The sequence below is a fragment of the Cucurbita pepo genome, chromosome 13 (assembly GCF_057944985.1).
Source record: "Cucurbita pepo subsp. pepo isolate OVF chromosome 13, ASM5794498v1, whole genome shotgun sequence".
Classification (NCBI taxonomy): Eukaryota; Viridiplantae; Streptophyta; class Magnoliopsida; order Cucurbitales; family Cucurbitaceae; genus Cucurbita; species Cucurbita pepo.
In genome coordinates, this window is record NC_141810.1 from 12803764 (window position 1) to 12829875 (window position 26112).

Sequence of the window (26112 nt, forward strand, 5' to 3'; positions counted from 1 at the left end):
TAACTAATATATTGCATAGATTTTATATTCTATTTCTAATAAAATTTAAAAATATATATATTGAATAAGTAATAATTTGTTAAATATAAAATTTAAAATTAAAATACATAAGTAATAATTTATTAAATATGTGTTTAAAAATTAAATAATTGATTAAACATAGAATTAGATAATTAAATCATTTTTAAAAAAAAAATATGTAAATTAATGGACGAAATTTTGTAATTTAATTATATATATATATATATATATATATATATATATATATATATATAAAGGCGGAGAATAATATCAGAATTTCAACTGAAGATCGATGGGAGCTGTGCTGTTATTCAGTTCATATTAGCCTCTCTAAATCGATCCGTCTCAAACCTCTATCGCAAGGAGAAGGCAAAGAAAGAAGCCACAAATGGATTTGGCGGAGCTGTGGTCAATTTTCGGCCCTGGCGTCGCCGGAGCTGTGTTTGGTGCCGGATGGTGGTTCTGGGTTGACGCCGTTGTCTGCAGTTCTGTTGCCGTTTCCTTCGTCCACTACCTCCCAGGTTCTTTATTCTCGCCTCGCGCTTTATTCATTTGCGAGTTCGTTAGGGTTTTTGACGGTGGTTTGGTATTGGGGTTGTAGGTATTTTTGCTTCTTTTGCGGCTTTGATGTTCAATTGCGTTCGCAGAGAAGACATTGATTATTCTCCATATGAGGAGGGCGAATGGAGGTGAGAAGTTTTTGTCTTATCTACTAATCATGTTATGACCCTCTTTGTCTGATCATTCGTCTCGATTGAAAGCAATGTCACTGTGTTCTTCTTCGATGAGTTGATGTGGATTGTGATTTAGTACCTTGTTAGGATTATTCTCCCTGGATGTGTTAGGATCTTATGAACTCGTAGCTTACACCTGGGTCTTAATTCGTAATTTGCAATTTAGAATATCGAATGCACTTCGATTCAAACCTTGCGTGTTTGCAATAGAAGTTGGGGTAGGGCTTGGTTGGAGCACTCATCAGGAACTTTGAACCTGTGCAATTGAATATTATAAGCTTGGATAAGATGAAAAATCAAACAGGAAACACAAGTTAAACATTGTGTCAATGGCCGTGTTTTGTAAGAGCAATTTAGAGATGCAATTTCTGCACCGAGACTTCTTCTCTCTTTTTTTTTTTCTTGCGAGCAACATTTATACTGTACTGAATATTAATTGGACATCCCATCAATCAATTCTTTTATACCCTTTTTGATCCATCTCTCCATTTAGTGGGTTGAGTAGAGAAGGAACTAAGGGGCAAGAGTGAGGTTGTTCAGGAAGTACATAAATACGTGCCTAGTGATAGGAGAGTTGATGATGAAGAGCATGCATGTGCATAGCTATCAGGAACGGAAACACAGAACGTAACTTCCTGATAGAATGGTCCAAGTGATAGTAAACATTAGCGAAGAGCTATCGAAAGTGGTGTATTAGAGATTGTGATGCTCAAGAGCTAAGACAGAAGAGTCGCTACTCATCTTGATTTTGTATGGAAATAAAAATTTTGTTACTAGAAAATCTCTTTTTAACATTTATCATTCCTCCCAAACATCATATCTTATAGGATTGCTATCTCAGGATTACGATGCATTTGATGGGATACACGACCTAAAGAGGTTTATAGAACAATCTAGTGGTTGGGGAAGAGGTGCTTCACTCACTAAACTACAAAAGGTGATCCTTCAATTGGAGAATAATCATGAAAATACTAGAATTATGAAATAATTTTTTGTGGTTTGATCACTGTCTAGAGGTAGTATGCTGTATACGATATTTCATCGGCTATCCTTCGAAGCGGATGTATCTTAAAAGAAAATTCATTGACTTGTCTTTTTCCAAATAGACCAAAGAAGAGTATAGGTCCATCACAAATTCTAGCAAAAGAAAAGACCAGCCGATTATCCATCAAAGCCCGATTGTTCATCAAAATGAAAAAAGAAAAAAAAGAAAAAGAAGAAGACTGACCAGCCAACAAGAGAAAAAGAACAATAGAGGAAGATATGAGTTCCTCGTCCTGTCAAAGACAATAAACTGAGGGGGACAAAGCCCAAAATGGGAACTTCTGTAATGTGTCGGCAGTATTGAGATTGAAACATTTTCATAAAAAAGAAGAAAAAAAGTTGAGATTGGGACCTCTATAAAAGAGAGACCAAAGAAAAACATTAACTTTCATAGGGATCATGAAATTCTGAATATAATTTGTGAAGGGGGCTTTGAACTTATCAGGTGGTTTGGTATGGTATGATGCATTCAAGACCATTTCTTCACACCTGGAGTAGTTGTGACCCTTGTTTGGGAATAAAACTATTAATGACTTGCAAGCTGAAATCTAGTAGAAACTTCATCAACACCCTCTTAAAAATGGAGTTCTTAAAGTGGTAGTTGTAGAATTCAAATCTATATGGAAGGCTTATTGATCAATGGATGCAGCTGCCAAACTAGTACGAGAGCTAACCAATGAAGGGTGACATTAATTATGCACATACTGACTCTCCAATTGAATAAATAACAAAATTGTGCACGGTATTGACATTCAAATTGCAACTTGCTCCATATGGTTTAATCACTGTGAAGAATTAGCCGCAATAAAAAGTGGATTTTCAAGAGTCAGCTTAGTCATTGGGGGGGGGGGGGGGGGGGTGCACGGAGTAACAAAAGGATGATGAAACGAGAAAAAGTTGACACAGACCAGAACAGGCCCTTCAATTTTTGCTAGTTTTAGAAGGAATTAGCAGGTGCATGTTTTAGAAACTGTTCTCTTTTTCCAGGCAGCAGAAGCCAGAGTTTCCTGCTGTGCTTACAGCTCAGTTGCAAATGTTCTGGTTATCTGCTTGTTGAAGGTGTAGGATGAGTTAATATTTCTTCAAAAAGAAAAAATTATATGCCCTCCGCTTTTATGCTAGACTACAATATTGGTTCATGTTAGGACATGTTGAATTAATATGCTAGTTATCTGGTAGTTTTTACTTAGAATATCATGGAAATAAGCCTCACATTTTAGACCTATAAGCATACGAAAGTTAGATGAATCCGCTGATAACATTGTGAATTTGATGTTTATGTTAATGTGGTGATAGTGTATTTCTGTAATTAACTATACTGACGCTTCCCTCGACAACAGATTGAAGCTTTGGCTCTTCTTCGCTTATGTGGTATCATTCGTTTCATTAGCAGCATCAGTGGGACTCTTGATACAAGATTCAGTAGTAAAAACAGGGCCATCAGTGTGGACAGGAGTCGCAGGAGTATTGCAGTGTGTGTTTGTGTTGGTTAGGTAAATTGGCCTTCCCCCTTTTGATCATCTTAATTCTTATTTCTCCTATCTGTCTTTTATTAGGATTTATGCCAACAAACATGCAGCCACTTTTTATTATCCACTCCACCTAGTTTGTCGTGGAATCATTCTGCAAGGCACTTTATCAAAGAAAAGCTTATGGGGTTCTTTCATCTTGATGTTTCTCTTGATTTTGAGCATGACCGATATAGTAACATCTATGTTCCACTCTCTCTAAATCTACATAAGATGTTTTAATCATGCCATAAACGAAGTTTTTGCTTGAACAGGGATAGTTTCTGTTTAGCCATCTGATGCTGAATCAATAGATGCCCTTAATATTTGGTATTCATTGCATTATTTCTGTAGAAAAACAAAATCATTGGGGGGTTTCATCACTAGCACAAGTATCACGTATAACTAACCAATACCATCTCTCAGGAACATGCTCTGTTTCTTTTTTGGAGGTTCTTATAATGTTATTGTCCATTTATGTTTTCCTGAAATACTGTCTGTTGCAGTGGGTTGATTTACTGGACTTCTCACTCGGAGTAAGACGTCAGAGGCTAAAGAATTACCAACTTCATATAGCTCCAGTGGACTGCAGACTACAGTGTGAGTCATTTGTGTGTATCATTTGACTTTTCCAACTATGGAACCAAAGGGCTTTTCTACTTGTAAATGTCATGTTAATTTCAAGCTGAAACCATGTCTATATGTCTTTATGCATTCAATATAACTGAGTCAGATATTCAATCTTTCAGCCATTTCAACCTTGCATGTGGGAGAGTTTAGTTTAGTTTTTGTTCTTTTTTCCCTTCAAACCGTTGTGGATTGAAAAGAAAAGATATATATATAAACTTAGATAAAGCCATTGTAATTTGAAAAAATACCAAGTCCATTTACAGGAAGTGTTCCCTTTTCATTTTGTTTTCTAAATAGAAATAACAAACAGATATTATACGTACATTGAACGGTTTCAATTGGATCGACTGTTGTTAATGTGATACATTTATCAAGAACTGCTATAGCCGACGAAGTGGCTGCTACAAATTTTAATGACACAAACCATCGGTTTTATAACTTCCATTAAGTTTAGTATTTATAAGATAACTGCAAGCTAATTAAAAAAGGAAAATGGAAAATAAAATAGTTTTCAAAGCCTAAAATTAAAAAATGAGTTGCAAAAGTGGCACTGAACCAATAATCTCTAAAATTAAATCCCTTATTTATGTGTAATTAGTGCAATTCAATGTCAAACAAAGCTAACACACTACCCAACATAATAAACCAATATAATGCTGAACGAAGACAAACTTTTTTTCATTTTCCTTTCAAGAAGCAGCAGCCCTTTTCTTTCTCTTTCTCTTTTTCATTTTGCAAGCAAATTCCAGAATAAAAAAAAAAACTTCCTCGAAAGTGATAACAAAGAACCAAAACAAAACAAAAAGATGCAATTTGCATACATCTTTTTCAGTGCAGACAAAACATTGGCCTGCCAAACCTCAGCAACTGCCCTTTTAAACACCGCAAAAATTCCCGCTGTAGAGGTAGGCAGGATGATGATTTGGGCAACTGTAACTTATTGCACTATTTGCACTGTTCAGTGTTCAATTAACATCCATCTCTTCTTCCAACCCCAACTCCTATCAGCATTTCTTTAAAACCATGAAAACAAAAAGAAGGCAAAAAAAAAAAGAAAAAAAAATTAAAAAGGTGAAGAAAAAAAAAAGAACTAACCCCACTGCCTTAAAAATTGTGAACAAGAACTTCTCATGGGTGAAAAATAAAAATTATTCAGGCTTCCGAGTCAGATGAGCTCAATTCAGAACCGGCTCCATCCTTGCTGTCCTCATGAGATTCAGACGGCACAGATATCTTTGGCTGAATGCTACGGCCCATTTTTAGAGATGGCTTCAAGCTCATGTACTGCAAATTAGAATTAGAGCATGGGTTATAATTTACAACTTCATCAGCTGATAGAGACAAGAACAATATTTAGAAGTGGGGATTGTTGAAAGCAATATAAGTATTTGTTCACCTCCCGATAGAAAGAATTGATCTCTTCTTCAGTAAGGCCTTCGTCCTCACCACAGTTCTCATCCCATCCAAGAGAACGAAGAAACGCAGCCTCCTCTTCATCTAGAGATTCAGCAGCAACGTGGGTCTCAGTTTTTTCACCACTGTCACAAGATGATCTAACCTCTTCAGAACTATCTCCATTTGTATTCTCCACAGCACCATTTTCAAGAACATGAGGACTTGCAGGAATGTCAATTTCTTCCCTTGTTAGTTCATTAGATTGGCCAATTGAAGGAGATTTCACAGAAGAGCATGAATCTGAAAGAACAGCAGAAGAACTCATTGAAGTTTTCTTCTTAATGAGGTTAAAGAAATCATTCCGGCTCTGGACTTGAGATAAGGACGGTCTTTTTTCCAAAGTTGTTCCAGATTTGAGATCTAAGCTAGCCATCTTGCGCTCCACAGAAGCAACATTTGAATTATTCGGGCTTCTCAAAGGAGCATGTGGAACTGAAGGTGCAAGAGCGAACTGGCTGTTTGCATTACTAGTTGGACTTGAGACATCCTTTGCTGTAGGGGAGACACCATTTTCTCGTGCAGGTTTTAAAACAAGAAACTTCCCATGAGAACTCTTTTGAGCATCGGACTTGACATGTCCTCCACGAGATTGGTTGGCATGGACTGACGAGGGCAGGGGCTGTCCACCCTTGACAGTAACATTAAGTTCTCCAGTTCTTGATGCTAATTTGGGCTTTGATTTATCAGACGAATTAAGCGCCTGTCAAAATACAAACAGAAAAACAAAAACGTTAATGATTATCTAAAGGGAAGAAACAGGAGATTTGCAGTCAAATATAATAATCAGAGATATATTACTATATTCATATTACAAGGGTGGAGAACTTTTTGGATTCATTTTATCAAAATTGCTTCTAAAGACAAATCTTCTAAAAGTATCTCGAAAGATATGGTCTGTGTTTGAATTCCCATTTATTTCTTCAAGTATAAATTTAAAAATAACATACTTAAATCCATTTATACTTCTCAAAGATTAAACGACTATTGATCAGGTGTGAATAAATTAATTTAGAACATTAAATAAAACACTACAAAATAATATTTTTCGTCTTCAACTTTTTTTTTTTTTTTTTTTTTTTTTTTTTTTTGTTCCAAGTCTTTATTAAGAATTAATACTCCTAAGCAAGTTTTACATCACCATACTGAAACTCAACCATAATTTACATCAGCTTCAAAACAAAACAAATAGAAGAACAAATTTGAACCTTTCAGAAGAGGAATCCTCAGTTAAGTTATAACTATTGATACTAGAAAAGGGGTTGGCAATCAGTTAACAGCTTAACAATCTTTCAGGTAAAATTTTAACAAAATGATAAATAATAAAACTTGCCTACCAAATATAACACGTTAACAAACAAAATATCAGACACCAGTAACAAATTGGCTACAGCACAATAATCAAATGAAGAGAGTTAATATGGAAAGTTCACACTTCCCTTATAGCCTATTTAATCTACCACCGGCCTTTTCTACCCTTGAGAGAGAATAAAAAGTGGTAAACCAAAGATAACCCAGTCTGCAAAATGTCAAAGAGGCAAAGCACATGTGCGCATACTATGAAATTGGATCCAAAAACAATTCTTATCATCTCTTTCCTATCATCTAATTTCTACAAATTTCCAAAAAGGTGGTCAGGCAAGAAAATAAGGACAAACCCCTTGAAGAATTTAAAATAACCCTTTCTTAAATCAAAGAATGCACTAGATGATGATAAAGCCCTCTGGCACCCCTTTTCTGGGAAAAACTAGTATTTATCCTTTCAACCATCCTTAAATTGAGTTTCAGATCAAATAAAAGGGGGAAATGTGGCTCATAATCTAGCACATCATAAATGACTTTGAACCAGAAACTTCTAGCAAATACTTTGAGTTCCACTATCTAACACGTACACAATGTTCTTAAGTCAATGTGTGAAGAGATAGAATACTTGAATTATAAACTTCCACTAAAAATTCTACAGTTTCTAAAATGTTGAAGCAGAGTTTATTTAACAAGCTAAATCGAAAAATTTAATTCACCAGACGCCAGCAGCAGGTGCAGAAAAATATCAGAACAATAACTAGTGTTCTTCTCGCATAGTTTTCAGTATATTTTACCAAAAAATGACTATTATCATATGTACTTCCTAAGTGCCTGATACTACGACACAAAAGCAGCTGCGAAGAGAGTATTATTAGTCTTATTGAAATCAGCGATCGACACAAGTTGTGAAGATACCACATAGATGGTTCTCAGTTCTCTTAATATTTTTAGTACCAACCTTTTCATTTTTGAATCAACAATCACAAAAAAAATTGAAATATAAAGAGGCAGGAACAAATCTATCCAACAAATGCATTAGCACCAATTACCGAAGCTTTTGGCATAGAAGGTGTCACCGGTATTAATTGCCTGGACTGTTTAATAGCCAATTCCTCAAGCCTCTGGGTCTTGACAGATAACTACCAAAGTGAGGGGTAAAACGATGAGACTGTTAGATAAAAAAAGCACATAATATACAGCAGAAGAAGGTTATAGTAGGGTACCTCAGAAGCCTGGGGAGCAGCACGAGCCCGAGATGGAGCCTGCACCAGCGCTTCAGCCATATTTAGTCCAGCTGTCACACTCAGAGGCCCTGCCCCTGATGTAGCAGGAACAGTTTGTTGAAATGACGATGACCCTGTGGTACTTCCAATCATACTGGGCACCTCAGCAAGGGCAGACGTCCATCCCTCTCCACCAACAATTAAGGCCGAATTCCCAATTGGTAAGCTTTGAACTGATGAGCTCAAACCAGGAGATGAAACTCTTCCAATTTCTGATGCTCCTTGCTTTTCTTCAGATCCCAGTGACGGAAAATCCTTTTCAAATACAGCTTTCTGAATGCTACTACCAACACTAATTCCAGGAGGCATTCCATTGCTGCTGTTGACACCAGCTTTCAAATCTGTTGCAACTCTTCGGTGAAACAACTCATCTTGCTTCCTGGATACCATAGAATGGGAGCGCCGCAAAGCATCTTTATCAACCCTGTTGGGAAGTATCTTTCCCAGAGGGTCATGAGAGTCCCGGTCCCAATTATCCCCAAAGTTAAACCTATCCTTTTCTTTCTCACGATCCTTATCACGATGACCCCTGTTAAAGCTACTATATGCATGTTTGGCAGAGCCGTTGCTTGAACTTCTCCTTGAATTTGATGAAGCTGTCCGATCCAGAAAAGCAGGACGTGAAGTGTCAAAATCACCAGTGGTCTTTGAAGGTCTATTTCTCGGTTGAGATTGAGAAGGCACATCTAAACAACACAGGATATACATTAACGGTGTTCACAACATCAAAACAAAGGCAAGTCAGCAGTACGTTAAAGCACCTTTATTGAAAGCATGTAACAATAAACATATACAGAAAAAAGGAAAGAAAGAAAGAGTCAGTACCTGAGTGGGGCGAAGGCGACTGAAAATGGTGGTTTGAATTGCCGCCACCAGTAACGCTTCCAGTATTTCTCAACCATTCTGGAACTAAAGTGGGTTCACTTCTTTCCATAAGGAATACTGAACATGATCAAAATATCAGAAGAAAAAAACAACTCTTGCCTTCTTTACCACCTCAAATTTCCAGAAACCTTACTCCTTATGCAGAGGAATTTATAAAACCCTAGCCTGTACTTTATTATTTCGAATGCCTAACCTCTATTTTGCTCTGAACGAACTTTCACGGGCATCCCTGACCATGCAAGTCACGACTACAACCCATATGTATCATCAACTTCGTGGCATAACCAAGGTTCCAGCAAAGATTGACCATGCGCAGTGAATTGCTTCGGATTTGCAAACACGCGCACGGGAGTGAACGCAGAAGATGGTTCTCAAAATTTAAGTCCTAAATGCCACAAAAGAAGTCAATCTTCTATAATTATCCCACTTCACGGCCACCACTATTCAAGCAAGTAACTACCAATTTGGCTACAAGCTGAACGCATTCTGAACGGGTTTTATCTTATCGTATGTGCAAAATCAACATAACCTAATTCTCATACGGGAGTGGAATATCAGAGGATGAAAACAGAGGAAATAGCAAGGATATGATGAAGCGGTTCAATTAAAAAGAATGGTAAGAGGAAAGGCCTCACTATCGCTCCCGGCCTCGGTGTAGATTCGGTCAGCAAAACACCTCGAAACCCCTCGTCTTTGAGGGAATCGGTTAGAGATGCAGAGATATAAAGAAGGTATACCTGACGAATAAAGCAGTAGAGCAATTCCAAACCAGAAGATTGTCCCCGTCAAAACAGTTCGATCGGAAAAGGGAAAAACAAAACCAAAACCTAACGAAATAAGAAATTGGGACAACCAGAATCCGAACTCCGATTGAATGTGCCAAAAAAAATTATCAGAAACCCTAAACCAAATATGCACCCTCCAAAAATTTTCCGCCGAGGTCCAAACCGCAAGAGTAATAATAACACACGAGATAAATAATATAACCTGTGAGATATCCGATGAAGACGAAGAACTAACCCTACCCTCAAACTGATTGACGAACCCCAGAAGTCGCAACTGTTTTAATAACTGCCCCCACTGGTTGCTGTATATTCCCAAAACAAAAAGAAATGCGTCTGAAGAGGGCAACAACAAAATCTATATATATAGAAACAGACTGTGAAGAAAGAAGCGGCGGCGGAGAGAGAGAGATAGAGAGAGGGGAAGGGATTGGGAATGAGAGAGAGAGAGAGAGAGAGAGAGAGAGGCTTGGGTGTTCAGAGCAGCGAATAGGGTTTTTGTCTGTTTGTTCGGTTCGGCTCGGTCAGCTTCAGCCCCCGTGTGGTGGCGGAGAGAACGGAAACCGGCAGAGAGAAACGCAACGGCGGAGAGAGAAGATGAAGCGAGCGTGTAGGAAGTCCGGAGAGGGAGAGGGGAGACGGCGAATGTGATAAAAAAAAAAAAAAAAAAAACTCGTCTTTGGCTTTCTTTGACGCTCTGAAAATCAAACAAACGTCTCTACTGTTGAATTCCCCTATTCTTCTCTTCTCTCGGGGCTATTGCCAAATCGAAATCTTTTTCCTTTTTTTCTTTTTTTTAATTATTATTATTATTATTATTATTATTATTATTATAAATATATTTTGATATCTTTGGGCTCTCAGAAAAAATTCAATAAAAAATTCCCCCAATTTTGTTGGTGCAGGGGGCGATTTGCTGTGACTCGGTGTATGGTACAGTGTAGGTAGCCCACATATTTCATAAATGCCTTTTTTTTTTATTGTTTTTTTAAATAAATTTTAATTTATAAATAATTGAAATATAATCACATTTTTTTCTCCGGAGAAATAAAAATTAATAAAGTAGTAATCACATTAAACGTCGGTTTGATTATATTTTATTTCTTCAAAAACACATGATTTGCATTTATCTTTTTTTTACCAAATATTTCAAAGACTAAATAATTAAATATTTTTCATTGGACTCGCTTTTTAAAAATTATTAGGTTATTCATATTTTTTATATCGGATTTGAATTATGAGCGAAATTTAAAAGATAAAAGCTTAAATTTTTTTAGTATTTATATTATATACTTCCTTTAAATTTTTTTACCTACCATCACTCGTTACCCATCTCAGTTTGTCCTTTACATTTATTTTGAAGGTAAGAAATTTATTTATGAATGGGTTTGACGATGCATTATTTGTAAACTTACCTTCTACACAAACAATATATATTTAATACACGTCATCAATTAATTACATTGAAATTTTGGATAAAAATATTAGAACATGTCACCATTTTAATGAATTAAATTAGTCTCTGAGTTTAAAGTTAAATCAAGGAGTTTCAATATTTCATAAATTCTCGATTTTTTACCTGACATTTTTAAATATAAAAAAAAAAATTAATATGGTTGGAAACATAACTCTAATAATTATCTGTATCAGTTAAGATAGTGTCTCTCACTTATATACTAATTATCCTCTCATTGATTAACTATCCAACCTTTCCTCCTTGGTAGCCGCCTCCTCTTCCTCCTCGACACAAATAAACAAACAAAAAAAATCTTAAAATACATATATGAAGGTTTTTATAGCACAAAGTAAAATCACGGCATAAACATTACCCATGCTTTGCATCGGTAGCACTAAAAGTGTACTTTTTTCGAGGCAATATGCATCGACAAAACCTAACCTAACTTCTTAGATCATTTTATTGACATAAAAGAACTATTTTTTAATTAATTCAAACCTCAGGGATAAAATAGTAATTTACCCTAATATTATTGAACCAAATTCATTTTTTTATTTGAAAATTATTCAAATTTAATAGATTAAATATAGAAACTAAAAAAAAAAAAAAAAAAAAAAATTAAGCCACATTTTAAAAAAGTTAAATAATGGAGATTTAATTTAATTTTAAAAGAGAATAAATAAATATATATTTGATGTGCATGCATGCATGGATAAAGGGAGGAATGGGCATTATGTAGATGCATGCATGCATGCATGTACGGAAAGGCGTTTGGATCATGTGGTTCTCTCTCATTTGGGAACGCGTTACGCGTGGAAGGAACCGTTTGATATTTTCTCGTACGCCCAGGACGAGGAGTGCCTCTAATATATTTATTTATAAAGTTATATATATATTGCCGTCCTTCTGCCACTCACGTGACGTGTAGTCACCCACTATTTCCTTCTCTATTCTCAACTTTCCCTTTATATCCTCGGAAAAGCAAAGGAAATTCCTTTAAAAAGAGAAACAAGAATCTAATATTATTATTATTATTATTATTCTTTTTTTTTTTAATAATAATAATAATAATTATACTTCTTAATTATCATAATTTAAAGGTAGATTAATTCTTTTTTTCAAATTAATAAAAATAATAACGATAATAATAATAAAAAAAATTGACTTAATTACAAAGTCGGCGTCTCCTTCTAAAAGGACCTCCTCTACTCCAAGTCAACATTTGTTGTCTATTTATGAAGTTTATTTCATCAATAAATGCTAAATATCACGACCAAATTTAATAAATATCTTCATTCATATAATTCTTCTAAAATAAAAACGGACATTTTCTCAACTTAGTTTCAAAGAAATTTCAGGAAATTTGTTTCTTAGATACCCCATTTATAATTTATGACAATTTTATTTTTTATTATTAAAAATTGAATAAATAAGGAGATTTATATAATTTTTAGTTTTTAAATTTCGAAATATCGAGTTTATTAATTGCTCGTTTGGTCATATTGATAAGTTTTAAAATTTTAAACTATTTTTCATTTTTATATTTATGAAATTGCTAACAAAATCTTGGCAGTAAATGATTTTATAATGTTTTGATAAAATACAATATTTATGAAATAATTCATGATTTTTTATGCAATTATTTATTGGCCACATGACATCTTTGAACAATTCCTCTTTGCACCGTGTCCTTCTCCGTACAATTTTATTAGCTTTTTAAAGAACACACAACCTTTTTGAAATTTGAGAATATTAATTAAATAAATTATTGCCATTTTTTTTGGTGGAATAATTATAATTGTTATTATATAAATATATTATAATATAATTACCGTCTCTAAATTTATGGCTGTACTATTTAATTCTAGTGTTTTATTTTACTTTTAAAGATAATCTACGAGATATCGAAAAAAAAAATGCTAAATTTTTTTTAAGAGTTAATGTTACTTTTAAAATTTCAGGGTATTTTTAAAATATAGTCTTAATAATAAATATAGTTTTAAAATTAAAAAAGTAAGAATATTTTTAAAACAAAACAAACGTGTATTTTATTGATTTCCTACCATCAAATTTTAAAATGTCCAAATAATTGTTTTTTTAATAATGATTATTAAATATTTTTTTAAGATTTAAAATACACTTTCATTTTATAAGTTCGAGATTAATGTCTAAAATGGTATAAAATACCAATTTCCGTGTCACTTTTCGTTAATTAAGAGAGTCTATAAATAAATATTCCAATATCACTTTAAAATTTTCAATTTATTTAAAACTATTTTTAAAATTTCGCTTTAAAAATATATTTTAACAAATTATAATAATAATAATAATAATAAGTCTAATGATCTTTACAACTATATTGGTCCACCGTTTATTTCTGTGATTTTGAGGGGGAAAAACTTTAAACTAGAAATTTTGAATATAATTTTTCAAAATTGAGTTGAATTTTTATTTCTTTTAAATTTTAAAATGTTACCTTTTTATTTATATTATTTAACAACTTTATACATTTTAAAATTATAATTTTCGTAAAAACATTATATTAAAAGACAGACATGTTTAAATATAATTATTTTACTATGAATGTAAACATATAATTTGTCACAATATATTTTAATAGAATTTTAAAATATTATTTATGAACCATTAAAAATAATATTAAAAGGGTTATTTAGAGTTAAATAAAAGCCGTCTTTCAACATTATTATTTGTGGTGGATTAATTGAGATGGTTAGAATCATTAATTAATTAAGTTACTTTAATTATAATTATTTATATGGGAGAATCTAGGAAGAGATGAATCTAATCTAAATAACAATAGTATCGACTTATTTATTTATTATTATAAGAGAGAATTTTATATTTTGTAAAATTATAAATAAATATCTATATTTAAAACCTTTAATTTTTTTGTTTTAAAAAATTGTATTTATTTTTTACATTTAAAAATAAGAAAAAAAGGACGAATGCGGTAAGCTGTGAAGCAAGTGGACACGTCAGCAAGAGGGAGAATGAATCTGCTGACTCGGTATCGGACAAGCAACTGAAGGGAGGCCCCTCCATCCCAATTCGCCAGCCAATCGCCGTCGGCTCGGCTGTGTTTCTGCTACTCTCTCTTCCACGTAGCACCGCGTTTTTTTCTCTCTCCCGGCGTTTACCAGTCCAATTCAGTCCATCGTTCAACCCTTTTCTATCTCTCTCTCTCTACGCCATTTTTTCCCAGCTTCCCTTCCTCAAACTTGGAGGCTAATTCCATTGCTAAAATCTACGTAGATTTTCCCTTCTGAACTTGTTATTTTCGTTGTGAGGGGTGGTTTGATCGGGGAATTCTTCTTGCCGTTGCCGGTGGGATTGTTTAATGGGCTCAAGTCTCGATGCATCACCTGCCTCAGTTTTTCTCTCCCAGGAAACGAAGCAAAGCCATGGATCCGAGGAAAATTGCAGGGAAACCCAAGCTTTACCGACTTAATGCTGCCAAGAACATCGACTATGACGCTGCTTACTCGTCTTCTTCGTTCGACGATTCCTCTGGGTCTCTCTACACTCGCTCCATGGAGACCTTCAATCCCTCGAGCTTCCGGATTAAAGGGCTTGACGGTGAAGTTGATCTCATATGTCGGACTTTAGGGCTAGATGGCCCTGACGACTTCGCTATTCCGATGGAGGCTTGGGAGGCCAGGAAGGTTCGTTCATCTTCTGATATTCTACCGAGGTCGAGGATGTATCCCGTGGATAGTCCAAAGACAGAGGAGATTAGTAAGGAGAAGGAAGATGAAGAAAACGAAGACGAATTGTGCCGGAGGGTTAAGGATTCAGTACGAATTAGCGATGAGATGTCCACGCTGAAGACTGAACTTCCCGAGTTGAGTGAACGTCGTATGGATACTGTTACTGGACGTAGCCCGAGAAGTGGAATCAATGGTGCTCGGCCTCCCTTACTCAAGCCGCCGCCGTGTATGCGGCTTCCAGATTTCGATAACGCTTTCTCGACTTGGGACATTTTGAAAGCTTTTGCTCCATTAGAGGATGATAAAATACAGGATGAAGTAGAAGAACGACTCGAACCTTTGGTTGAACGAGAAGTCGAGGAAAATATTGTCAGGCCCGAGGAGAGCGCAGCGCTCATAGAGTCCTGGGGTTCCTTCACAACCTCGAATGACGATGATTCTTCGAGCAGTACGACGGAGCCTGCAAATATTTCACCCAATATGAGAGGTAAACCCATTATCACATCCTGGGTGGAAACCGGTAGGCTTCTTGGACGCGGTTCATTTGGATCAGTTTCCGAAGCAATTTCAGAGTACGTTATGTTTCTCTTAGCTTATTTTCCCCTGCAAATTTTGTTCTCTCTTGCATCATTGAAGATTGCAGAGAATTAACTCGCACGTTTAATATGACTCTGGCTTTTCTGATCTGGGAATTCGGAAGAACAATTGTTTTTATAACCCAGAATTTCCTGGTGGATGAAACGATACCCTTTTGTTGATAGAAAGCAGATTCATCCTAAACCCCGCCTCGATTTTCGTTTGGTCGGAAAATTCATCTGATTTTGTATCATTTGCAGGGATGGAATCTTTTTTGCTCTTAAAGAAGTTTCACTGCTCGATGAAGATAGTCAGGGAAGACAGAGCATCTTTCAACTTCAGCAGGTATTATTACACTTGTTCGTGATATATATATATATATATATATATATATATATATATATATATGGTTATGATTTGAAATTCTGATCAGTCTTTTCCTTATGACGCCTTGACAATCTCTTATTCTTAACCTGCTTTTCTCACTTCTTCATTTGATTTCTCTTCCAGGAGATATCTCTTCTAAGTGAATTTGAGCATGAGAACATAGTTCAGTACTACGGCACACATTCGGTATTGCCCTTCTCCATCCTTAGGAATTGAAGTTCTTAGACATTTTAACTAATCTTTGGGTGGTTCGAGAAAAGATGTGCTTAATTATTTTAGTTAATTATTGCCCTTCCTTTCTCTTTTCATATTCTTTGGCCATAACATTAAGCTCAGGATCTCCTATGAGTTTTATGTGCTTCAGAAACCCTCATGGAATTCTATATAATTTATCTTCTCGTGCCTGAAGTTTAGTTTCTACAATTCTTTTCAAACTTGTCTAAAGTCAGTTGATTCTATACGATGTTTTTAGTTGACTTAAAAGCATACCTTTTACTGTATGGCAATATATGCTTCTCTATGGACCGAGTATGCGCATACAACGTAACAGCATGTAAAGTCCAAATTCGAAAGTTACTGGCCTATCATGAACCAAACGTCAGCATACAAGTTTTACCTCGGTGTCTACTTCATCGTTTGATGCCTTTTTTTTGTCCTGCCAGAAGGCGGTTTGTTATTCTAACTTGACATGCCAATTGTCCAACCTTGTGCTATTTTAATTTTCCATCTTATTCGAAGTATGTTGGTAGGTGCACTGATGTGCCGAGTTTGGAGCACGAAATGAATCACATGTTCACGCATTATTTAATCAACTTTGCTGCTCTCATGAGCTTTAAGATCAGACCATGTCACGGATCTTTACATGGCTATCTAGTTTTCGTTCATCTATTTTAGCTAATGGTGCAATGAATGTACTGTAGTTTCCTAATGGTTGTACTCTTTTGGCTACTTGACTATTAAAATTCTCATATATTCAGTAGTTAATACTTTATTTGATTCTTGTTTGCAGGATGGGTCAAAACTCTATATCTTCTTGGAGCTTGTATCTCAAGGCTCCCTTCTGAATTTATATCAGAGAACAAACCTTCTGGATTCCATTGTTTCTGCCTATACAAGGCAGATTCTGTCTGGTTTAAAGTATCTTCATGAGCGAAATGTGGTTCACAGGTATACAAATGAATCTATTATGTTATTGTTTATCATACCAATACTGGTCATTTATCTTTATGAGTTTGTGTACCGAGCGAAATGTTTGCTCGGTACACATATCATTTAGAAGCTTCTAAGTTGTCAAGTCCATGATACATTTTTTTTTGGATTCGTAGTGAAAATAAAAAAGATCTCACTATTTCGTCAATCCTTCAACAATTTAAATTCCTTCTGGAATATGTTTAATTCCACAGAATTCTTAATATCCCTGTCTAGCTACTAGTTTTAAAAATATTTTTGGAAATTTAGTCTGTAAAACAGCATGACATAACCGTCCTTTATCGATTTCTTTGTCCAATAATGTTCTTATTAGTTTTTTTTTTTTTTTTTAAAATTCTGCTCGATCATTTTCTTTAGGAAATTATATCTAGCATTCCTTGTTTCTGTTAAAAGTATACATCTAAAAAAGGTCTGGTCAACAATTTCAAATGAGTTTCTTTTCTTTTCCTTTTTCTCTCTTTGAATATATATATTTTTTTTATTGAAGGAAAACATCTTATTTATTGCTCTAACTCTTACTTTTCTCCCCTTCCCCCTCCCGACATATAATCATTTTCTTGTTTTGATTTTTTTTGAAAAGGGATATTAAATGTGCTAATATATTGGTGGATGTGAATGGATCTGTGAAGCTTGCAGATTTTGGTTTGGCGAAGGTTTCTCCCCAATCCATTTTATTATTTCTGTTTGTGGCCTTGTTTTTGTGAGTTTCTTCCCTTAAAATCATTGTTTGTCTACTTTTTAGGCAACAAAATTCAACGACGTTAAATCTTGCAAGGGAACTGCGTTCTGGATGGCACCTGAGGTTTGCCTTCTTCCTTGTCTATGTCAAGAATGTTTGTATTTGACTATGAATGTCTAACCAAAGAATAAACCAAATGAGTAGCTTTTTGAGAGGGGTGGCTCTCCCACAATCAACCAACTTTGGTTGACTTATTATGACCTCCCCTCACAAACCTTCTCCCTCTATTTATAACCAAGACCCTTGCTAGTATCCACCTAATGTTTTCAATATATCTTCTATTAGTACTCTCACACATTTCTCACTGTGTCATTACTGTGATTTGTGCAGGTGGTTAATGGGAAGGGTCAAGGATACGGGCTTCCGGCCGATATATGGAGCCTTGGGTGCACAGTATTGGAAATGCTAACTCGAAAGCTTCCGTACTCAGAAGTCGAAAGTGTACGTGCCACCTTTATCCTCTACAAACTTTGTTTTTGTTGTTTGTTGTTTGTTGGATCTCTAAGTTCACAGCTTGAACTGTAACCGAGTAATTCAAGATTAATGGTTTGAAGGTGTTTAGAAGATTGCCGCTAAGCTCTCTATTTGTACATCAGTGATTTTCAAACTATTTTTGTTTGTTGTGATAGGAGACATCATAAATAACCATTACTTTTAAGGTTCTAAAACTGCCATCCTTTGAATTCAGCCTATGCAGGCACTATTTAGGATTGGAAAAGGCAAAGCGCCTGTAGTTCCTGAGTCTCTCCCAAAAGATGCACAGGATTTCATTTTGCAGTGCCTACAAGTAAATCCACACGACCGTCCTATCGCTGCTGATCTAATAAATCATCCGTTTGTGAAACGACCAGTTTCCAGTTTATCAGTGTCGGCATCTCCTTACAACAAGCCAGGCAGAAGAATTTAACTTATAAGGTAGAATTTCTGTTCTTCATTTGACACTATGATATTTATCCTCTATTCCGTTTGGATTGATATGTATATATATGTGCCACCACATTCTCTCAGATTCTCGAGTCGAAAATAGCCATATACGTCCAACTAACATGATTACGTCCTTTAGTTGTCGAATGGGTTGCTGGCTGTGAAAGTTGGATGACATTTTTTCCTGTAATTACTGTAATTCAAGTGTATATCATATCTTGATCTATACGCCCGGAAGGAGGGTGTACTAGTTTGTCTGCCATTGCCATTGCCATTGACGCAAGAACAGTGAAATGGAAGTGCTTCTAGTTGTTGTATCCTAGTAGTTCCTCGCATAAGAACAACAGAGGACAAGAAGATTGTAATTTTGATGATTCATCTTATGATGGTTTATTATTTAAGTCGGTTTTTTTAATTTGCTTAGATAATTAGCTGATTTAGGCATAAGGCTTGTTACTCCTTGTTGTAGCGGTACAAAGAAGGAACATTTCCACTACTTGTAAAAAAAATTATACATATATTTATGCAAGTTAGTTGATTATTTATTTTATTTTTTATGCTGCCCCTTCCTCATCTTGGAACTGTACTATTTTTCGTTATGATCTATCAGGGTTTGACCATCTTCGAGCCACTTTCTTAAGGTTGAAGGATCGATCTATCACATTTTTACTTGACATGTATTAGATTATTGAAAAATAATATGGGGTGTTCTTCGTCCTATGGGGTCGTGTCCAAGGGAAAAAGTTCTCATGAGTTAAATGAGGACTGTGATGTCCTACATTGGTTGGGGAGGAGAACAAACTACAATTCATAAGGGTGTGAAAACCTTCCTCTAGTAGACACATTTTAAAACCTTGAGGGATGCCCGAAAGGAAAAGCCCAAAAAAGACAATATCTACTAGGTGGATTTGGGTCATTACAAATGGTACCAGAGCCAGACACCGGACGATGTGCCAGCCTTCTCGTTGTTCCCCGAAGGGGGTAGACACAAGACAGTGTGCCAGTAAGGATGCTGGGCCCAAAGAGGGTGGATTTGGGGGCGGTCCCACATTAATTGGAGGAAAGAAAGGGTTCTAGCTGTGGATCTGGGGACAAAGAATACTACCTCTGTCCAAACGTCATCTCAACTTTTATTTATTTTCCTAATCATATTACACAAAAAAAAAATTAAAAAAAAAAAAGAAGTGAACGGGCTTGAATAATGGGGCCGAGGCCCCAATAAATAATCCACATGAATCGGGTCTTAAGCCCGAAGTTTCGGCCCAAGTTGCGAAACAAACATAGTGAGTTCATAGTGTCGTGAGGAAGAAGAGTACTGGAATTAGCTTCCATTAGAAATTTGAGTTTAAAAGAAAAATAGGGGCTATCCCCTGAAGCGGTACCACGCAACTCCCAGCACAACTCTTCGGAAGAGCGAGAGCGCCTGGCCTCCACCCTCCGCTCTCCTTCTCCCCCTTCTCCTCCTCCTTCTTCTTCACAATTGGCTTATTATTCCATTGATTTCAATTTCACTCCTCTCCCTCCTCCACGACGCCTTCATTTCCCGTAATCACTCACCCATCCAGGTACGCTTCGTTCCGATTCTTCGCCCCCTCTTTTTCCCGATCTCATTTTGTCTGATTCTCTCTGTCATTTGTTTTTTAATTCCTTGTTGTCATTGTCTGGGATGCCAGTTACGTGTTGGGTTCTAACATTATTCATCGCACGTTGTTTCTTACTTGTTTTAAATTCCACGATTCCCCTTTTTTCGGGTTTGTTATTCATTGGTTTATTTCGTCTTTGCCTTTTCCCTTTTCCCCCGCGATTCTGTATATGTTTGCTACTCATCAGTTCTCTAGACGTCTAATCGAAATTGTTCGATTGGGAATTATAATCCCATATCTGCCTTCAATTTGTAATGAAGAGGTTTATTTGTATTTTACTCCCAAGCGATTGATCTCAGGCATCTTGTTCATACTCATTGCTTGGTGCTTACGTAGATTTAAACAAGTTTTTACCTACTAACAATAATTCCGTGTGTTGACTTGACTGACACCTTGGTTTCTAGGAAGTTCTGGTCTTTTTTTTTTTAATGTCGGATTAGCTTTTCTGGTTGTGCGTAGTATTTGAATTTTCTGGCCTGGAAATTTACGGGTGCCCTCACCACCCAAGTGGGTGAGATACGTACTTTTATGCTGATTCAGTGTTCTCACTCTAATTGTTAAAAGACCGGAAGCCTACTTGAGTTGTGTCACTATATCCAATAGCTTTTTCTTTTACAGACTTTGTAGAAGTACTGTAACATAATCTATTACAGGCTGTTGAGCACGGAAAAAACTAGTCAACATCAAAATCTTATATTATCTTCACATTAGAAGCTGTTTTAAAATTTACACGGTAGTCTTTAATGATGATCCAATCTTGTTTGATGAATAATTTTTCGGTCATCTTATAGAATTATAGAATCATAGTGATTAAGTTAATGAACATAACAATAAAAGATTAAATTATAAGTTTAGAGCTTTTAGAAATGTCTAATACGTCCTTGAACTTTAAAAAGTTTCTAGTACACTACCAAACTTGTAATTTGTGTCTAACAAGTCCCTAAATTTTCAATTTTGGTTTAATAGGTTATTGACCTATTAAACATTTAAAATTCACATGTCTATTAGTCACAAAGTTAAAAGTTAAACATCTTAAGAGACACAAAATTTAATTTATGTCTAATACATTCATTAATTTTAAAAAATGTTGAATATGCTTGGAATCTATTAGATACAAATTTATAAGTTTGGGGACTTGATATTTTGCAACTTTAGGGTCCTATAAGACATGAATCTATAAGATACAACCATGAAAGTTGAGGGACTAAATTTGACATTTAAGTCAAATAAAATGTGAGGTCAAATATCTCATTTTCTTAAGAAGTATGTAAATTGTATTATCTAAACTATTTTAAAGAGCCTATCTAAGTTCTTTTGCACATTATTGTTGAGTGAAGTGAAGCAAAGCTCTCTTTAAGGCCCATTGGCTAGAGTTATTTTATTATTATTTTTTTTAAGAGACCACAGTTTCATTAAGACAATGAAAGAATATCCAAGGGCATACAAAAAAAAAAAAAAAAACCAAGCCCATAAAAAAAGAAGCGGGTCTGATACAATCTACGAAAACGGTCTCCACTCCGAAAGAACCAAGACTAGGTTCATAATTACAAGAAGGCTTAGTAGCCGGCACCCATAGTGAAGTGTTAAATCTAGTTAACTTTCAAACATCCTCACTCGATCTCTCAACTTCTTTAGAGATTCTATTATTCATCACCTTCCAAAGGCCCCACAGAATAGCAAAAAAGCTGCGTTGCCACAAAGATGTATCCTTCTCCTTAAAAGGGTGGGTTTGAGAGCATCTCCTCCGTAAGCGATGTTTGGTCCCTTGTTAGATATCGTGTTTCTCTTTGGACTTTTATTTCAATGATTTTTATAATTATTCTATAGGCATAATCTTGCATGATTGGAGCCCTTTTCTTTAATTGGGTTCCCTTTTGTGGGCTTGATTTTTTTGTATGCTCTTGTATTCTTTTTTTTTTTTTTTCAATGAAAGTTGATGCTTTATTATATAAAAAAGAAAAATGTATACCATGTCTGGCTATTTTTTCCGTGTATGATATAATATACTCTAGTGTTCTTCAAGTATATTGGTGATCTGATTATAAAATATCCTTTGTTATTCAGAAAGTATGTAGGATTTTGTCTTGATTTATATATTTAAATACTCTGTCCCTTGATTAATGGTGAAAAGATGATACAACATTTCTTCTCGTTCTGAATATTTTGGCCTCCTCCCTCAAATATCTAAGGAAGCCACTCACATCTAATGCATTTCTTGTAGTACCCTTCAAGTCTATTTAAAGAAGATTGATACCTTGATGCCTTTCTTAGGGTATTGAGTTACCTTATTTAAATGCATTAGAACTTATTTTTCATCCGTATATGGTTAATCAGAGATATATAACTTGATTAAATAATCAAATTAGTATCAATAAAAGTTTAGCCAAATAAATAAATTAACTAGGCTTTGAGATTACTAATAATTTAACATGATATAAATATAATGTGGTATTGTTAACTTGGCAATAAATATTAAGTTCAAACTCTGTCATCATCAATTTCTCCATTCAAATTATTAATTTGTTGGTATCGAGGCTTTTGATCTTTGCCTGCATATGGGGGAGTTTCGAGGAGTTAAGAGTTAGTGTGAACGAGTGGTTGACCTTTCTTTGTCAGTGGATAGACTAAGACCTGGATCATATGTTTTGGAGTTGTGACTTTCCATGGTTTGTTTGGAGTTATTTTTTCCTTTGAGGTGTTTGGCTTTTAGTTAGCCCGACATAGAGTTTACAATGTAATGATTGAGGAGTTCTTTCTCCATTTGCTGTTGTGGGAGGAGAGATTCTAGTGACAAGTCCCGGTATGTGCTTTGTTGTGGGATCTTTGGGGGAAGAGCAACAATAGAATCTTTAGAGGAGTGGAGAAGGATCCTAGGTATTTAATCCCTTGTCAGGTTCCATGTTCTCTTTGAGCGATGGTGACGAAGCTTGATTTTTTTGGATGCCATGCATTCTTTTAGTTATTCTTGATGGAAGTTTGGTTTATCGTCATATTTTTTTATTTTGAATGAGAATGTGACTGACCATTGTGTTCAAATATTCTAATGTGCTATATATAGTTAAAACGAAAAGTAGTCATGGCCAAAAGTTACGAAGTTCCAAAATCTCAACTATGTTATATTTGATAAAGTTTATCCAGTAGTTTTTAAGGACATTGTAGCTTGACAGGCGAAGTTGAGACCTAGAAGACTGAATGTGTCAATTCACAGACAGGCAATCTGTGAATTCAATGTCTCCCTAAGTTGAGGGGGTTCAGATGGAAACGGACTAAAAATTGGACAAATTTTCTTTTAAAATTTTAAACGTTGTAATTGACCTAGCCGGTTAATAGCTTGAGGTGCTTTTCACTTTAGACTAAAAAAACTGTAGTTTTTAGTTGGTTCAGTTCCATAACTTGCTTTGGAAAATTTCTTTTAGTTGTCAAGGGATGACACATCTATTATTTGGGGGATATTGCGTCTGTAAGGTTTGATGTTATCTTTTGTTGTTTCAGTCAACCTCTTTCATCACGTACTTTTCTATTTATTTTATTTTTCCTTCCTGGTGTTTTTATTATGTCATTGCCTGTTTATGGAAAGAGTCGATATTATTATATAATCATCTGTTTTATTTTTATTTTTCTTCCTGGTGCTATTATTTAGTTGTGATGCAATTTTAAGTCGAAAAGCTGAATTTGCTAGTCAGAGGCTTATCAAGGCTTAGGCATGAAACTTAAATCTTATGGTATTGATTTTCCCGTCTTGATGTTAGATTGTAACAAAATTCAGGTGCAGGTATGAGTTTGGGAAAATCTTGAGAGGTCCACTGTTAAGAATGATCTGATGCCCCCACTCCCCCCTAAATTATTTCAGGTTTAATTTGTGAATGGCCATGAAAAAGATGCAAAGCAACTCTGATACTAGATGTTCCAGGGAAAGCTCATGTATGTTGCCATCTAGTCCATTGAAAGTTACTAAAAATGCTTACCTCAAGAAGAAGAACTGCAAAAGTTCAGAGAAGAAAGAATGGGAAGATGCTACCTGCTCAGTCTGTATGGAGTTCCCTCACAATGCCGTGCTTCTTCTTTGTTCCTCATATAATAAGGGTTGCCGGCCTTATATGTGTGCAACTGGTCGTCGATATTCCAATTGTCTCGATCAATACAAGAAAGCCTACACAAAAGTGTCATCAGTTGAAACTTCAGAACAATTGAATATGCCGGTGGAAAATGTAAGCCTCAATTTGGACGCAGGGCAGCCAAGTGAAAAGGTTGAAGTGCCAGAGCTGTTATGTCCCCTTTGTAGGGGTCAGGTTAAAGGATGGACAGTGGTCGAACCAGCACGGAAATATCTTAATTCTAAGAAGAGGAGTTGCATGCAGGATAATTGCTCATTTGTTGGACGTTACAAGGAGCTGAAGAAGCACGTTAGAGCAAAGCATCCATTAGCACGACCACGCGAAGTGGACCCTTTGCTTGAAGAGAAGTGGAAGAGATTTGAGCACGAGAGGGAGCGAAGTGATGTGATCAGCACAATTATATCATCAATTCCTGGAGCTGTTGTTCTAGGGGATTATGTGTTGGAACCTAACCAAAGTGGTTTTTATAGTGAGCACGACTCTGATATGGACGAGAATTTGGACGATGATACTTTCTTTTCGATGGATGCATTTGGTTTTGGACGGGATGGTGGTCTGTTTTCTCGTAATAGATATCATAGGGACTACAACAGCAGCAGGGGAGATGAGATTGATTTTGGGATGCATCGTGCTGCAGGTCTCGGTTGTACTACAACTGGTGGACCGGGACGTGGTTTCCGCAGAATTATATTCGGGAGGTCAAGGCGGCCAAGACAAAGAGGAGGACTTAACAGAATTCCATAACTTATGATATAGAAAAGAAGTGGAAGGAGTGGGAGTTAGGGGGCGTAAGGTTTTATTGAGATAGGGCATATGTATATTCTTTTCAACTTTTGTTGTAATGGAGGTCTTGGTTGGTTAGAAGTCGTCATATACCCACTCTGTTCATGGTGCACAACTCATTTGTAGATTTTTTTTTCTTTTTTTCTTTTTTTCTTCTTAATAGTGTCAAGAATTTATTTGGTTTGAACAGCCAGCCTTGATGTTTTTCTCCGCTGGCATTGGGGGGGGGAATAGGATAGGTATTGGCAATTGTTAGGATCCGCGGTCGGGGGAGATTAGGTTGATTTGTTATCTCAATTCTCATTTGGGGATGGCATTTGATTGACTGACCAAACAGATCACAGCAATGGAAAAATGTTCTTTTCTCTGTTCTCTTATGTTGTTTCTTTGGAGGATCTATCTATCTGTGTTTATTTTTCAGGACTTGGTGGTCTGCTTTGGACTTGGACTAACCCACTGTGGCATGTGTGTTGCTCAAGTCGCATCTTGCATGTCACGGTCATGCTCGTCCAAAGCGTGTTGCTCATGGCCACATGCCATGACAAGCCCAATCCTTGATGTCTTTTCATATTCTAGTGTTTTACTCTTGTATTTCTAAGAAGTACGACGTTTCAGAAATATTAGAAATATCATGTTTAGGTGTCAGACATGAAATGACTCGTAATGTACCATAGGAGATACGACTAGTTGTCAACTTCTCCCTACCCAAGGTATTGTGAGCTGATGTTATTTCTCTCTTGCTTGCTTATACAACGTCTCTTTCAAAAATCTCTCTTTCGAAAATTTCTATCTGCCCTCGCTTTCTAAAACATTCTCTTAAAATCGAGGCCAGAGGCTCGAGCATACGTCGCTTGGTTTCTCTCTTGCTTGCTTATATAACGTCTCTTTCAAAAATCTCTCTTTCGAAA

At 35.7% G+C, this 26112-nt stretch overlaps 4 protein-coding genes across 6 annotated transcripts; 3 read left to right on the forward strand and 1 right to left on the reverse strand.

Moving 5' to 3' along the window:
• Positions 1-286: 286 nt before the first annotated feature.
• LOC111808065 (uncharacterized) lies at positions 287-4059 on the forward strand. Its single transcript, XM_023693850.2, has 4 exons — positions 287-542; positions 623-710; positions 3140-3292; positions 3814-4059. Exons 1-4 carry the CDS (start codon positions 410-412, stop codon positions 3845-3847), a joined length of 408 nt encoding a protein of 135 aa, XP_023549618.1. The 5' UTR covers positions 287-409; the 3' UTR covers positions 3848-4059.
• A 437-nt stretch (positions 4060-4496) lies between these two features.
• On the reverse strand, positions 4497-10348 carry LOC111808812 (uncharacterized). Its single transcript, XM_023695005.2, has 5 exons — positions 8803-10348; positions 7918-8663; positions 7744-7833; positions 5334-6092; positions 4497-5221 (listed from the first exon to the last, which is right to left on the reverse strand). Exons 1-5 carry the CDS (start codon positions 8909-8911, stop codon positions 5090-5092), a joined length of 1836 nt encoding a protein of 611 aa, XP_023550773.1. The 5' UTR covers positions 8912-10348; the 3' UTR covers positions 4497-5089.
• Positions 10349-14148: 3800 nt separating this feature from the next.
• LOC111809007 (mitogen-activated protein kinase kinase kinase 1) lies at positions 14149-19213 on the forward strand. Its single transcript, XM_023695302.2, has 9 exons — positions 14149-15400; positions 15665-15749; positions 15915-15977; positions 16801-16958; positions 17581-17653; positions 17743-17802; positions 18070-18180; positions 18428-18654; positions 18748-19213. Exons 1-8 carry the CDS (start codon positions 14475-14477, stop codon positions 18644-18646), a joined length of 1695 nt encoding a protein of 564 aa, XP_023551070.2. The 5' UTR covers positions 14149-14474; the 3' UTR covers positions 18647-18654; positions 18748-19213.
• Positions 19214-19976: 763 nt separating this feature from the next.
• On the forward strand, positions 19977-25576 carry LOC111809253 (uncharacterized). Of its 3 annotated transcripts, none has more exons than XM_023695676.2 (2): positions 19977-20228; positions 24073-25576. In XM_023695676.2, exon 2 carries the CDS (start codon positions 24170-24172, stop codon positions 25163-25165), a length of 996 nt encoding a protein of 331 aa, XP_023551444.2. In that variant the 5' UTR covers positions 19977-20228; positions 24073-24169; the 3' UTR covers positions 25166-25576. The 3 variants fall into 3 exon arrangements, with proteins under 3 accessions (XP_023551444.2, XP_023551445.2, XP_023551443.2); XM_023695677.2 differs by having other exon boundaries at positions 24079-25576; XM_023695675.2 differs by having other exon boundaries at positions 19978-20228; positions 24157-25576.
• The last annotated feature ends 536 nt before the right edge of the window (positions 25577-26112 follow it).

Coding starts and splice junctions, on each gene's coding strand:
- LOC111808065 (XM_023693850.2), top strand. CDS start 410: ATGGATTTGGCGGAGCTGTGGTCAATTTTCGGCCCTGGCGTCGCCGGA. Junction 711..3,139: donor TATGAGGAGGGCGAATGGAG/GTGAGAAGTTTT, acceptor CCTCGACAACAG/ATTGAAGCTTTGGCTCTTCT. Junction 3,293..3,813: donor TGTGTGTTTGTGTTGGTTAG/GTAAATTGGCCT, acceptor TGTCTGTTGCAG/TGGGTTGATTTACTGGACTT.
- LOC111808812 (XM_023695005.2), bottom strand. CDS start 8,911: ATGGAAAGAAGTGAACCCACTTTAGTTCCAGAATGGTTGAGAAATACT. Junction 8,664..8,802: donor GTCGCCTTCGCCCCACTCAG/GTACTGACTCTT, acceptor TGTGTTGTTTAG/ATGTGCCTTCTCAATCTCAA. Junction 5,222..5,333: donor TCAATTCTTTCTATCGGGAG/GTGAACAAATAC, acceptor TCTAATTTGCAG/TACATGAGCTTGAAGCCATC.
- LOC111809007 (XM_023695302.2), top strand. CDS start 14,475: ATGCATCACCTGCCTCAGTTTTTCTCTCCCAGGAAACGAAGCAAAGCC. Junction 17,803..18,069: donor CGTTCTGGATGGCACCTGAG/GTTTGCCTTCTT, acceptor TGATTTGTGCAG/GTGGTTAATGGGAAGGGTCA. Junction 18,181..18,427: donor CGTACTCAGAAGTCGAAAGT/GTACGTGCCACC, acceptor CTTTGAATTCAG/CCTATGCAGGCACTATTTAG.
- LOC111809253 (XM_023695676.2), top strand. CDS start 24,170: ATGGCCATGAAAAAGATGCAAAGCAACTCTGATACTAGATGTTCCAGG.